The 15,062-nt window shown below is 40.6% G+C and overlaps 1 protein-coding gene across 3 annotated transcripts in view; it reads left to right on the top strand.

Annotated features, from left to right (window-relative positions):
- The window catches only part of TNPO1 (transportin 1), a 117,974-nt gene that overhangs the window by 59,285 nt on the left and 43,627 nt on the right, over window positions 1–15,062 (top strand). For all 3 annotated transcript variants that reach the window (XM_090038127.1, XM_090038126.1, XM_090038125.1), the window contains 4 exons: window positions 4,261–4,383; window positions 12,574–12,692; window positions 13,835–13,895; window positions 14,863–15,031. In XM_090038127.1, coding sequence (XP_089894253.1) covers window positions 4,261–4,383; window positions 12,574–12,692; window positions 13,835–13,895; window positions 14,863–15,031 — 472 coding nt within the window. The remainder of the gene's footprint in view (window positions 1–4,260; window positions 4,384–12,573; window positions 12,693–13,834; window positions 13,896–14,862; window positions 15,032–15,062) is intronic.

The raw sequence follows: 15,062 nt of genomic DNA, 5'->3' as shown, positions 1-15,062 counted from the left end.
GCTCCAATTCACCTACTCCACCCTTCAGTGCCAGCTGGGGAGCCCCAAGACCAAGCCTTTTCTATTGCCTTTACCCCTATCTCATTCTGAAAACAACAAGCACTGGCCAAGAACCTGGTTGTTCCTGTGGGAACCTGGCTCTAGGCTCCCAGACCCAGCTAGATTACCCTCCCCCCTGGAACCAACAGTGAATTTCTGTTTGGTCTGGGGTAATGTTGCAAACTCAGAATGCTTTGCAGAACAGGTTCTGAGTTACAGCTGGGAGTTGGACCTCTGTCTGTACCTGTGCTGTGCTAACTATTTTTAGCTAATGCATATACCATGTTTATTTGCCTGTGCAGACACAGCCTCGTGCATATCTGCTTTTGAAGTTACACTGAGCTTCTAGAGAGTCTATACAGCCTTTAGTTGATCTGCCCGTATCTTTAAAAGGCAATAAGAGTGCCTATTGTTGAATTGTGATGACAAATTCAGATTGTGTTGTACATATATTCTGACCTTTTTTTTTTCCCCCAAGTGGACAGTGTGTTCAGCATTCCTGTAATGTAGTAGGAGCTGTTGTGAATCTGAGATGAACAAAGTTCTAAATATGAGTAACAGGAAATCTGCATATACATGCTCTACTAGGTTGTTCTTCATTAAAACAGCTCCATAAGTACTGTATTAGAAGTTTGTCTTGAATTTGTCCCCCTACAGTAGGGAAAATAAATTGGAGCATTCTGCTTCCCCCCAACTTTTTTCCCTGGTAGCCCCTTCCCCCTGTCCTTACTGTCAGACCCTGGTCTCCCTGAGCACATGGTAGCAAATTTTGAAAAAATCTGACTTTGAAATAAACGTAGCTGTAATAATTTGCGTATAGTACCCATGCACTTAGTTCATTCAGAATTGATGCATGTTACCTGGTTTGAAACTGCTGCAAGTTTTAGTACAGGTAATCCTTAAAGACACTTTTGAGCAGCACTTTAGCTCCTACTTATACATAGTACAAACTGGGTTCAGCTACATGTGCATTTTACTGCGGAGTTGACTAATTAGTTCCTCAGACAGTACCATATTATGGCAGAGTACTTTACTGTATTGAAACACACCTGTAAGTGGTGACCAGGGGTATAAATTGTGCTGTCAGCCCAGCCAGCCAGGGCCTTGCTTGGCCCTGGCTCAAATTGCTGCTGTCCCTGGCTCATGTATAAACACTGTGCCTTGGAGCAGTTGACTGTGGTATGAACTGCTCCAGAGTTTATTGCATTGCCTTAGTTTCATGTGTAGATGTGCCCACTGTGCACAAAGGCTTGTCATTTACCATATAGTTCATTAGGCTGGCTCCATCAGCGTTGACACTATTTCAAGCCATGGTGCATGGTGACCCCAGAGCTTTGCATTGCTTTAGTATGTGTATGTATTCCAGATACTGCCCTCTACCCCAAATGTTCAGTGTGTTAATTAGCCCCCACTCATGAGTGGAATTGGGTGTTCTTGTCATGAATTCTGGGATGCTACAAAAAGGGTATAAGCAGATGAGGTGCAGGGCAACGTTCCCTGGCTTCACCTTATGGTGGGGCCATACTAATCATATGTGCCAGGTTGAGAAGGGGCAAGAGAGGGATTCTGGGTGAACTATTTAGGTCCCATGTCGTGATGTTTGCCAGCCATTTAAGGTAAAGAAACAGGAATCATTGGAAAAAGGAAAGAAAAAGGCACAGCTTGGCTGTGGAAGTGAAGAGAAGGTGAAAACGCATGTTTTATAGTGGCCCACCATGACTTTAAAAAGAATCGGCAGTCAGAGGGACTGTACTTAATAAGCATTACCATGTGGTTTATTCAGATGTGCTGCCTTAACCTGTCCAGCATATTTGCTCGGTATGGGCCATGTGTTTTGCAGTCATGCTCAGTGTTGGGTACATTTAATCAACTTCATAGTTGGTTTCCATTACTGAGCACATACTGCTTTTGGCAGCAGTTTAATGATAGATATGGACATACTCAAATCATGTATTTTTTTATTTTTTTATTTTTTGTTTTGTTGTTGTTGTTGTTGTTGTAGAAAATAGTGAAAAATGGTGGTGTCCTGGAAACACTGAAAAATGGGAGTTTCCACAATTTTGCTTGAAATTGCCTGGAAAAAAACCTTACTAAAAAATTAAAATGCTGGCTCCCCAGTGGGAGCCAGCGGCTGCTGTGGCCTGGCCTTGTAGCCCACCAGGATGAGGGGAGCAGTCAAGATGGTGACTGCTCTATCACTGGTGATTGGTCAAGAGGGCTGCCCTTCTTGTGGCCCCACCCCTTAGCCAATCAGGAGTGAGGGGTGGGTTGCATGAAGGGCAGGTCTCAGCCAGTCGGCAGCAAGGGACAGGGAGCTTGCTGTGAAAATGGTGCCAGGTGGTGTAAGCAGCCTGCAATTTTTCCTTTACCTTGGTGCCTTTTAAGTGGATTCCTAATGGTAGACAATATATTTAGCAAGATTTCCTTGTATGTAAATATAAGACAAGGGTCTTTTTTCCCTTTGCCCATTGTGGGGGAACCTCGTCTTGTATTTGAGTAAATATGGTACGTGACCATAGAAGGCACTTTCAGTATAACTACTACATGAGCTTATCTTTTTTGTACTATGATTTGTATTTACTTATAAAATAAATAATTTCCTTTTCTGTTTGGGGTAGTAAACAGCTGTATTGGGTTTTCAGATCCGTCTTAAAGTAATTTGTGGTTTAGGCAAATCATAACCTGGAGATGGAGGAATATGACACTGATCCCCTTTTAGATCTCATCCTGTGTTGTGGTCCATCTCCATGTTTTTTTCCCCTCCACTTTTGAGTGTGAATAGTAGAACCCACCTGCCTTTTCCCTGGAAATACAGGGAGCAAGACTCATTGAGATGAATAAAGTCTGCTTCAGTCTTATAGGTTTGCCCCACTGAGTATTTTACTTAGAGTTTGCAACTGTAAAGAAACTTTGTATCTTGATTGTGTCTTTCAATATTTTCTATGTAGTTACTAAGATTCTGGGTCAAGTTTCTGGGCCCTAAGCTTTCAGTGAACAATAAACAGATTTCCAGGAGTCGGTATAATTGTGATACTAATGCCTTTAATTCAGTTCTAGTCGATATATATTTAAAATATTACTGAGTCTCTTTGCAGCTGTGTAGAAACTGGGCATGTCTATATGAGACACTTACTGCACAGTAGCTCATTACTACTGCACAGTAGGGCTGTGCAAAGCAGGCAATATTTTATTTGGATTCGGCCTGATTTGGGGGACAGTGATGACTGTCCTGATTTTTGATTTGGTCAAATCTGGAGATTCAATTCTGATTTGGAAAATCAGCGATTTGGCCATAAACACAGCTTTGTGTTTTTTCTATGTACCTTGAGGTACCAGGCACAGCTCATGAATGCTGAGATGGTGGGGCAGATGGAGTGTCCCACAGGAGTGCAGGGGGTCTGCTGCCTGGTGTGTGGGGACTTCCTCCCTGGCTTGGTGATTGGCTGTGGGGGGACCCTGGGTGCCCCCTTCAGATCCAGGAGGCACCAGCTGCTGAGCTGAGGAGTGTGTGTGTGGTGGGGGGGGGGTCCCCTGTGCGTTCCTCAGTGAACTGGAAGTACTTCTGGTCCACTTGTGGGGGACACCTCCTTCTCCCCCATGCATTCCCATGGGATACTCCATCCACCCCACCATCTCAGCATTCATGAGCTGTGCCTGGTACCTCAAGGTACTTAAAAAAAAACATAAAGCTGTGTCTATGGCTGAATCATCGAATCTCTCTGAATCGAATCAGAAGTCTGCAATTCGATTCAGAGAAATTAATGGGTCTCCTGATTTGATTTGGCGATTCAGCCTGATTTGGCAGCTGAATCGCATCTAATCAGTGACTGAAGCTTTGCGCAACCCTACTGCGCAGTAGCTTTGCAAGGCACAAACCATGACGCAACGCTGTTGCATGGTAGTAATGAGCTGTTGCACAGTTGGTGTCACCACAAAGCCTTGCGTTGGTGCTACTGGACAGTAATGCCAGTTACTGCGCAGTCATTTAGTACTTGGGTGTGCAAGTACTAAGTGACTGCGCAGTAACAACTGTTAAGTCAGCATTTCATGTAGATGGCCACTGGAGTGTATAAATGTCTTTTGGTGCATGCCATTACATTCTGAGAGAGCGCAAGCATATATTGGTATAATAGCTCTCCTTGCTATCTGTTGTAATTTGAATGATAAGAACTTCCTTATGTACAATATTGTGATTAGAAACATTTTAATTTCTCTTAACAGAATCTCTTTGCATTGGCTGGTGACGAGGAGCCTGAAGTACGGAAAAATGTCTGTCGGGCTCTTGTGATGTTGCTGGAAGTCCGAATGGATCGTCTTCTTCCTCATATGATTAGTATAGTTGAGGTAATTCTCATCTTCCTAAACTGCATGCACAAGTGTCTTTTGGCATAGTAGAAATTTTGACAAAGGGACAAGTGGCTGATGAATGCCAGAATAATGCTAGTTTGATTTTCTTGAAAGATAGGTAGTTTTTGGCAGCTGAAACTACCATTCTGTTTCCGAGGTTATTTGCAGATGTGAGGACTAGTTCAAATAAACATATATTACTGACCCTTAATTAATTCTAAAATAAAGTTGTAACCTCAGTAAATAGCCAAATAAATAACATTTGTATACAGATGGCAGAATATATTATATGAAGCTTGAAAAATGGAAGCCCTATAAGGGTATATATGAACATTTTGACAAATACTGAAAGAAATCTATCCCTTAACTTCTGAGGCTAAATCTTGTCCCAGTTGAACACTAAATGATTCAGAAATAAGTTTGTCCCTCTTGTTCTGGCTGTTAAAAAAAATACGTTTTTCATTTTAATAGAGATAATACTTGTATAGCATGCTTAGATTTGAAATGGAGGCATTTTCCTTGTTACAGCCTATAACTTTCTTCTGCATATGATAGTTACTTTGACTGTTTAGAAAATGTAAAGGAAGAGTAATACAGAAATCCCTGCAAGAAAGGAAGGGAAGAGTTCTGAGAGAACTTGTAATGTTGTTCCTTGAAAGGTGCAGTGGTAAAATATGTATTCTAGTTGAGAGTGACAAGTTAAATTGGTACAGACATTAGACAAGTAGTTGTACCTCTAGCATAAGGGTGGTAACAAATAGAAGGTAGTAGCATTTGTAAGTTAAAGGTGGAAAACTATGTGGTATTATGGCAGTTCTGTTGATTTAAAATCTTAAATACTTTTCCACTCGTGCCATACCTGTCTTATAGTAGTGAGTCCTTTGGTGCCATTAAATGCACAGAAAATAAGTGTTTATATTTTTTTCACCACTGGGCACATCCATGATATTTTGCTCTTGGTAGAAATAGTGTTCTTTCTGTAGAACTGCAGTGATAAATCTGAATTTTTTTAAATCTTGAAACAAATTCATAGTTTCATAGTTGGTAGGTTCAGAAGGGACCTGAGCAGATCATTAAGTCTGACCCCCTGCCAAAAGTTAATGTACACAGTCATGCCTCAAAGCAGACACCAGAACTTGATGCAGGAATTAGTGAATGGCCTAAGTGTAAGTGCTCCTTTGCGTTGTCATTATAGATTCTATTATACTGCATTTGACTGGATTGGTGTGTTAACTAGTGATGCATAGGGCCACACATGCACATGATGCCTCTTTATATCCCCATACAGTGGTATACAGGATGGGGTGAGAGAACATAACAAGCTTCCAGCCTGTTACTTTAGGCTTACTTTTTTTCAAAATGTTTTACAAATACTCAGAACTATTAATGTTGAAACCTGAAAATCAGGTGACATCCTTGTGGGCAGAATTTCTTTGGTCAGACTGCCTTCAATAGGTTTTCTCAAATGACAGATTTGGAACCTGTGGGCTTTACAGGTCCTGTCAGACGCTAATAGATTAAGCGTCTTCTGTCTGGGGGGGTATTGCACATTCCAAGCAGAAGCTCAATATGATTATTCTTTTCCAAGGACTCCACCTTCTGGGATTAGTCCATAAAGTTCTTATTTGTACCGGGGGGGGGGGGGCTCAGAATCCTGCTTATGGGGGGAAAATACAGTACCTGTGAGAAAAGTACTTGATGTGTGAAATTGCTATGGTGAGGATAATGTAAAGGAAAGAGACATCATTATTACTAAAGCCAACTCCAGAGTTTATTTTGACACTGACACCAACACCTCTGTGTCTACATTGAATACTAGAAGAGAATGCTCAGAGCACTAATGCAAAAATTCTTAGGAACTCCAAAAAACTGTCTCCTATATCTTCACAGATGGTGCAGTTCATAGGTTTTTCCTGATGTTGAGTAAAACTTTTATCTTCCAGAGAACAGGTTCTGTTCTCTACAATAAACAGTAAACGGTTTTACATTTGAAACTAATAACAATAGGTATGTCTGTGACTGAGTTCAAGGGCGTGTATGTCATGTGTCCTGCCAGACTACCTACAGCATCTGTAGCAGACACATGATATAGTGGGTCACAGCCCTTGTCTCAAATCCTGTAAAAATGTGCTTGGGGTTTAGATTCAGTGTATATGAAGAAAGGAGTGTACCACTTAGGGTGCACCAGTAAAGATTTTCCTGGCTGATGCCAGTAACCGATTATTAACTAGCCATATTGGTTGATACCCATTCAATAACTGATATTAACTGCAGGTTGAGTTACGCTTTAGGTTGAGTCACGTTGGGCTGGGCCAGGCAGCTCAGCTCCACCATTCACTATTCCCTGCTTCAGTAACAACTGCAGCATTCAGCACCTTTTACAGTGCCTGTCCTGGCCCCAGCCCACAGTCCATGCTATACCAGTGCCTGGGACACTGGCAGCTGCTCTGTTTCAGCCCAGTCTGGCCTGCCAGTGATGGGATAGGAGTGTATCCAGGGCCACTCCAGCTCACAGGAGGAAACCCAGGCATCTGGGGGCACTGGCTCTATGGGCTGGAGGGAACCCAGGTGTCTGAGACCCCTAGCCAGAAGGCGTAATTATCAGAGAACATTATCAGCTACAACAGTCAAAAAAAGCCAGTAACTGATAATGTAAATTTCCCTTTTATTGATCCGATAGGTAACCAATATATCAATGCACCTCTAGTGCCTTTTTTTGTCCTCTTCTTTATTACAGTTGCCCCAGCTTGTTCCTAAAGCAGTTGTGTAAAACCATATTCAGATTCAAGGTGCCTGGTATTTGAAAGAATTGAAATGAAACTTGAATGAATTGGGACTGAGGATCAGTAGACTAGTCTGTATATCATCCCTGCCTATTCTGCAGAACTCTGTAGTGCAAATCTTGACACACAACACATTATGCTGCCTAAATTGAAAGTTGGTGCTTCTTAAATTCATGGTGTCATGGAGCAAAGAGAATGGTGTCAACATAGTGGCCCATAGACCTTTCAAAAGATATTAGAACAAATAAATGGTTCTTTTGTTTCATAAACAAAGGACAGTGATTGAAGTGGGACTGCTCATGTAGTGAGGATAGTCTAGAGCAGTTTTTTTTTCCAACCAAGGTACTATGGCATTTTGGGGTGCCTTAAGATTCTTTTAAAGGTGCTGTGGGTTATCACACTGTAGGTTTGCAAACATGATTCACAAGATAAAACCGGAGATTTCTAACAGAAAGACCATAACTATAGATTTCTGAGTTACTTGCAACCAAGTCCAAAAAAGGTGCAAAAACTGAGCTGGCATTTTCCAAGGGGTAACTTGAGTCTAAAAAGGTAGAGAACCACTGGTTTAGAGATTTTAGCATTAATCCCAAGTGTGGTCCCAGAACTATATGAAGAATTTTTTGGGGGGGTTTCAATAATGTGATATATTTGGGTAAAGTTAAGATAAATGCTGAAAATGACAGTATGGAGGTAAATGAAAAACTGGCTAACATGAATTCACCAAAGGTTAGAGTGGGAAGATCATGCCAGACTAACCTGGGCATTTTTTTTTTTAAGTGTGGTACATCTCCACTGTCTTGCCTTCAGGAAAGCATTTGGCATGGCGCCACATGGAAAACTTAGTGACACTGAAAAAATGAGGATCAGTAGAGAAATGTTAAGGAATTGGCTGAAGGGAAGACTTGCAGCAATTAGTTTGGGGTACTAAGAAGTAGTACTATGTTACTAGTGAAGTTTAAGGATCAGTTTGGGGACTAATCGCATTGTTTTTATAAAAGATGTGTGCAAAAAAAATGGAAATATACAGTGGAACGTATGGATGACAAATTTGGGAGGTATAAGAATATTGTGAAGGCTTGGAATATCATGCAGGAAGTACTGGATGACCTTGAAACTTGGAGTAATAGAAATAGAATGAAATCCACTAGCACCAAATGGAAGGTCATATACTGAAGAACTAATAACAAAAGCAAAACTTAGTCTGGGAGTTGATCATTTGATAACAAGTGAGAAAAGGATTGTAGTGTATTAGTTTGGCAGATAATGACTATGAGCTAGCAGTATGATGCAGGTGAAGAAAAAATTAATATGATCATAGGATGGGTTGGGATGGATTGTACTTCTAGCAGAGGTAGAGAAGTATTAATGCCTGTGTCCAAGGCACTGGTGAGACCTCATCTGAAATACTGTATAAGATAATGATCACCTGTGTTCAAAAGCAAGCAAATGTTCCAACTCCAGACTGGAAGAAGATCTACTAGGATAATTGGAGAATGAAGATCCTATCATGGGAGGATATTAGAAGAGTGTGATTGTTTCAGTATAACAAAATGAAAGCTGAGAAGAATATTGTGTACTGTCAGTAAATTAATTAGGAGTAAATGGTGGAGAAAGATGATCTGTTTTAGTTCAAGGAAGATGCTGGTCCTAGGCAGATGAATGGTTCTAACAGATTTCACTTAGTCTTATTCACGTAGAGCAGGCTTGTCCAGCATATGGCCCATGGGCCACCATGCAGCCCTCCAAGCTGTTTTCTGAGGCCCGAGGTGCTGCAATGGGAAACTAAAGTAAATGCTGTACTTTTGTTTTGGGGGGGAGGGGCTGATGTGATACCGCTTCCTGTGAGGTCTTTGAATGTGGTTCGCCAGCCCACTGGGTGATAACAAGTTCATGATCCGGCCCCGCATTCAAAAAAGTTGGACGCCCCTGACGTAGAGCATCCTTATCAAACAGTGAGCACTTCTCAAAGGAAAAAGTGTCACTTTTTGCTAAATGTGGGGTAGAGAGATGATTTGCAAAGGGTAACTTACTGTGGTGATGGAAGCCTACAAGGAAGATATTGGACTTGAATCTGGATGTAAAGGCTGTGGGACTTATGAGCATCTGATCCCTTTTGCTAAATCAATACTTGTAGTGTCTCTGCTTTGGAAACACTTGTTCTGAGCTTTATTGCAAATTTTTTTTCTTAGATAGTGGTTATTTGGTCTCATTGCACTATAGAATGTGCAGAGACCCAAATCATGGGAAAGACCCCCAAATTCTGCTGTAATAGCTTTGTTTCCCATAAAATAATTTTCCATTCCCCTACACAGCATGCACATTCATAGCTGTAGCACATAATTGAAATTACCTCCTGAGAACCTACCAAATTTTTAAAAGTGTTTTTAGAATGAAATACTTTTGTACTCTCTCAGCTAATTCACTCTTCTGGTCTCTGCTTTTGTAATAATCTGTAGGCTTTATAGCTGGCACGCTAATATTCCTAGTTTCCTAATACTTCCTAAACTGGAAGTTGGAATTGGCTTGTGAGTCCCCAGGCCATCAAGGAACAGTACAGAGGGCAGACACTATAATTGGGGATGCACCAAAATCACAGTGGGAGTGCGCTGTGTGGCAGCTCCTTTAATCCTGCAGGTTCCCCAGTGCAACCCTCCACTCCTTCCCTGTCCCCCACCATTGCTCATTGACTGAGGGGCCCCAGTGGTCCTATTGCTTGTTGCTGACTGTCCATGAGGCAGAAATGATCAGGAGTGTGTGGTGGGGTCCCTCTGCCAGTTGGCAGGAAGTGCGTGGGGGAACCTGCAAGATTAAAGGAGCGGCCATGCAGCCTGCTTCCACTGTGAATTCAGTAGGGCCCTAACTGTATAATTAGGGCCTGGTTTAAATTGTGGGTCCAGCCCACTAATACCGTGGCCTGATTGTGGTGGAAGCTGCCATTTTTGCACTCAGATGGAGGGGATGTTTATTCCTATGGCTGCTGCAGACCTGGGAAAGCATTTCTCAGTCAGCAGCAAAAGCTTAGAGGCCTGGGGAAGGGCTCACAAAAGGGACAGGGAGAGGTGAGAGCTTGAGGATAGATAGGGGAGGTGCTGTTTGCTCCTCTGCTTGTGTGTTTTCCCCCAACCCCTGGCACCCCAGTTCTGCCTAGAGGAGCAAACACCTCCTCTGTCTGTGCTGGTGTAAGAACTGTCTGCCAAGGCACCCCCAAGGGACCCTGAACCCCCTGCACACCAGTCTTCCTGGCCAGAGGAGCCAGCAGCCCCTCTTCTACTCATCCCCAAGCTCTCTCCTTCCTCTGTCCCTTTTGCAACCCCTTCCCCTCTCCCCTGGGTTGCTAGGCATTTGCTGCTGGCTGGGGAATACTTTCCCCAGCTTGTTGCAATGAAATGCTACATGGCCACTTGTTGGTGGCCATATTATGGTTTTTATTGCAATCACATTTTTGGGTGAAAATCACTTAATTTTGTGATTTTTCACAAGAAATGTGAACTTGCAATTTAAACTAGGCCTTAACTATAATCCAGCTAATTTATTTTCTAGGGGGAGAGCCTGGGGCAGATGATAATAGGGCAGGAGGGATAAATAAAACATGATAATAGTAAGATGCTGGATAATACAACCTTTTGCAGAAAATGTCAGATTATGTAACGAGTTGTAGTATTCACAGAGCCATGACTGAATGGGATAATTTGTACCTGTTTCCAGATGGTTTGAAACTTGAGCTAACAAAGGAAGTGTTTTCTGCCTCTGCTTAGTCAGTTTACATTTTCATGGTTGTGCCAACTATAGGGATGAGAAATAGACTTGCTTTAAGGTAGTTTGGATTTTAGAGCACTATTCTATGGCAAAATGATAAATTCATAGTAAATTGTGTTTGTGTAGATATCACATGCTGATGGTTATATGCATCCTTCTAGTCATTTGGAGGTGAACTCTGGCATTCTGAAGCAGCGAAGAAAAGGATATTTTTAGGAGGTAATCATTCCTGGTATAGTGTAGCATACAAGGATTTTTTTTTTTTTTTTTTAAGTGACAAAGGGCTCACTTTCTTGCATACAATGTGCACCATTTTCCAAAATCAATTGCTGAATATTGGGGTATGCATTTTAAGGAGGAAATGTGGTAAAAACAGCATCTGTGGAAGGAGCCTCTGGTTTGGCGGGGGGGATGAGAAAGTAAGCAGTAGTGCGCACTGGGTAGTATAGTGAACAGGCGGGGCTCCTTAGCTGCTGGCTGTGGGCAATAGGAGCCTGTTCCTACCAGCAGACACTTGAGTTGCAGAAGCTGTTGCTGGCTCAGCTTTGCTGTATTTCTGAAGTGAAGCTGAGATCATGGTGCTGGGACAGAAGCAAAAGCTCTGCTGAATCAGCTGGGTGAGCCCTCAACTGACTGAGCATGTGGTAGTGGTTAGGACCAGGCCCTCAGCTCACCTGGCAGGTACTGGCTGCCTGTGGCTCAGTGCAGCTCCAGAAGAGAAGAGGGTCAGACAGTTTGGATCAGCCAGTAGTACCTGTGGTGTCGTGCAGCTCATAGGTGACAGAAAAGCTAGTGTTTTGCTCTCTTTGCTGCTGCTGCCACCTGGGTTTTTCCCTGGCAAAATACCATTTGTAGCAGTATTTTCAAGGAAATTTTTTTTCTTCAGTTTCTTTAAAAAACAAAACCCTGAGGTGTCTCTTATTTGGGGTGTGGTGCTTTGTATAGTTGTTTTTAAGGTGTAAGGGTCATTATGAAAGGAGGGCGGAGGGAGCTGTAGTTGAAGAAAGTTTGAAAGAAATTGGTAGTTAAGCACTGGAGGTGGCACATGCATGATATAACTAACATGCATGAAGTTGGGGTTTGATTTGAAACTAATGGGACTTTTTTAAAGCTGTTTAGCTGTTTACATGGTTGTTGAGTTTTTGCTCTTGCTAGCGATAAGATTTGCTTTGCCACTGATAGTCACTGTCTCTGCTTCTTTTGTTTTGTTTTGCTACATATCCTTGCTGAAATTAAGATTATGAAAGGAAATATGTTTTTTAGGTATTAAACCATTCTTGTATTTATATATTTGAAAAGTAATGTGGAGCTACTTTTAGCAGTATGTAATGAAAAATGGGAAGAAAAGGGATTTTTAATTGCATGTAAAAGCAAGGAATTTATAGAGATCTCAGAGATGACTAACAAGTTTAATCACTGAATCCCATAGTATCTGAGTCACATAGTGTTAAGCAGAACAAAGATCTTTGCCAAAGGCTAGTCAGAAAAATAATTCATTGCAGCTATTACATAATATCATTTTTAACCTGACTGACCATAATTGCAGGCTGCAAAGTTAAATTACTAACACTTGTAGTTTTGATAGGTTCACTTGGATGTGTAGAAGTCTAAAACTAATAAAATGGTTTCTTTCAATATTACATAGTATATGCTTCAGAGGACCCAGGACCAAGATGAAAATGTGGCTTTGGAGGCTTGTGAATTTTGGCTGACCTTGGCTGAGCAGCCAATTTGTAAAGATGTACTATGTCGCCATCTTACTAAGTAAGTTTACTTTCAAACAAATTAAACTGACAAGCTAAGAACTGTAAGCTGAATTATCTTGTTTGTGTGCCTTTAAGTCTTGTTTCCTAAAATAACTTACCAAGTGTTTTATTTCCTGGCGGGGGAGGAGTTGGATTTTTTCCTTAGTTTTAGAATTAAACATTGGTATCTTTCTTCTACATGAAGAGCAAGAGACAGATCCTGCATGAATTTATACGCTTTTAATTTAGATACGTTTACAGGATACTATTTTTTTTCTCACCTTCCCTCTGATTTTATAACCATAAATCAAAAACATGCTTTTTGGCAATTTGCTACTTTTATTTAAATATGCTGTTGCGAGAAATACATTATCGTATGCAGCCCTTGTTAGTACTGGCTTTTTAAAATCCATAACAAAAATTTACAAAATTCCCTCCCCCCATCAGTTACAATGGTAAAAGTTTTCAAGAAATTTAACAAATCCACAACACCTTTTTTTTTTTTTCCAGTCAGTGTAATTTAAAATATAACCAAGATGATTAAAATATATAATATCAATCAACAAAAGGCGTTAATAGAAACCTGTTTTAACTTGCAGCCATGAAGTTAAGCCAACTACATTTATCTCCAAGTAGAAAAAAGATGCCAATATTTATTATTTCATTTAATGATGCGCTTTTTTACATCATTTCTCCTTTTTTGTATGTGGGCAGTACTGAAACTTACTGTGATGATACTGTTGCACTACAAGGTTAGACTTTGATTATGTCATGATTAGATATAACAATTTGTACACCATGTCAAAGGAAGTTGAATTCATGTTCGGGGAAACCTGGCAGTATTCAGAAGCTCTTAGGAATGTGTAATATGATTCAAATATGATTTTAGACTGAGGGAAGCCAAACCATGATTAAGCTGAATGAAGTTAGATTTTTGTAACTTAAAAATCAACTTTTTAAGCTGGAGGGTTTAGGTACCTAGCAACTTTTAAAAATGAGGTCGCTTGTATTTAGGAGTCTAGTTTTAGGAACCAGGTTTCAAAGTTGTCATTACTGCATAATGAAAGTAGCCTGAGAAAACAGAAACTTGGCTATGTTGAACGTTATGTATTTGACTGATTTATGCATTTGTTTTAACAAAATTAACATTTTTCTTTGTAGGTTAATACCTGTGTTAGTAAATGGTATGAAGTACTCCGAAATAGATATTATTCTGCTGAAGGTGAGCAAGTTTTTCAATTTAATGCATTGTTTTGATTAGTTACCTCTACATCAGTGTTCTAGGAAATATTCCATGTTATATAAACCATTCCTGCTAGCAAGAATCTGTCTAAGGAGACTGTGCTCATTAATATTTTCTGCCAAAGAATAGAATTATTTTCATGTTTCTGAACAATTAAAAAATATTGCTCCCATGTGAATTCTTGCCTAGTTCTTTCATTCTGTTTCTGGAAGAATCATGGCCAGAGTATACAAGTTAGTAATACAGGCAGTTCTTGACTTACAACGATCTGAGTTATGTTTTGCACTTACAGCATTTGTAAATTGACACCCTGTTCCAACTTTCTGATGTCAGTTTTGACTTTACAACGCTTGATCCGATGTGATGCAATACCAGCGAACAAGTTTGCTGCATCACCCATGTCCCTGGAGAACATCTGTCCAAACTGCCTTGGACACTTTCTTTAAGAAAGCAGACAAGACTCCTGAGAAGACTCCAGCCAAGAACCCTTCAAAAAGTTCAACCAAGAGCCCTTCAAAAAGTCCAGCAAAGTCACCTCAAATACGCCCTTTCAAATCAATGATGGCTATTTACATTATAAATGCATTAATATATTATTTATCTATAATTGATTGAGTACAAAATTCTGGGTTAATTTTGGTGAAAATAGGGTACCTGGCCTTGGTTCAGGAACCAATCGCCATTTATAACATTGTTTCCTATGGGAAAAACAGTTCCGAGTTGCGACGTTTCGACTTAAGACTCAATTTTCAGAAACCATTATGTTGTAAGTCTGAGGACCGCCTGTAGTTTTTTTGGTCATCTTAATTTGGCAGTGAGTCTTAAATTAATTCCAGTTTTCACAAATCTATTATCCACTATTTTATATTTAAATGTAAGAAATATGGTTGAATCTGAAACACTAAATGTGCTTGCAAATTAACTAAATGCATTGTTTAACTGGTAGGGGGATGTTGAAGAAGATGAAGCTATTCCAGATAGCGAACAGGACATAAGACCACGTTTTCATCGTTCACGAACAGTGGCCCAGCAGCATGAAGAAGATGGTATTGAGGAAGACGACGATGATGATGATGAGCTTGATGACGATGATACTATTTCTGACTGGAATTTAAGTAAGTTAAAGTACTGTATGAGGTGATTGTA

This window comes from Crocodylus siamensis, chromosome 3 (assembly GCF_052110815.1).
Source record: "Crocodylus siamensis isolate JL-2025a chromosome 3, ASM5211081v1, whole genome shotgun sequence".
In the NCBI taxonomy this organism is placed as follows: Eukaryota; Metazoa; Chordata; order Crocodylia; family Crocodylidae; genus Crocodylus; species Crocodylus siamensis.
This window is presented reverse-complemented; position numbering and strand designations above follow the sequence as displayed.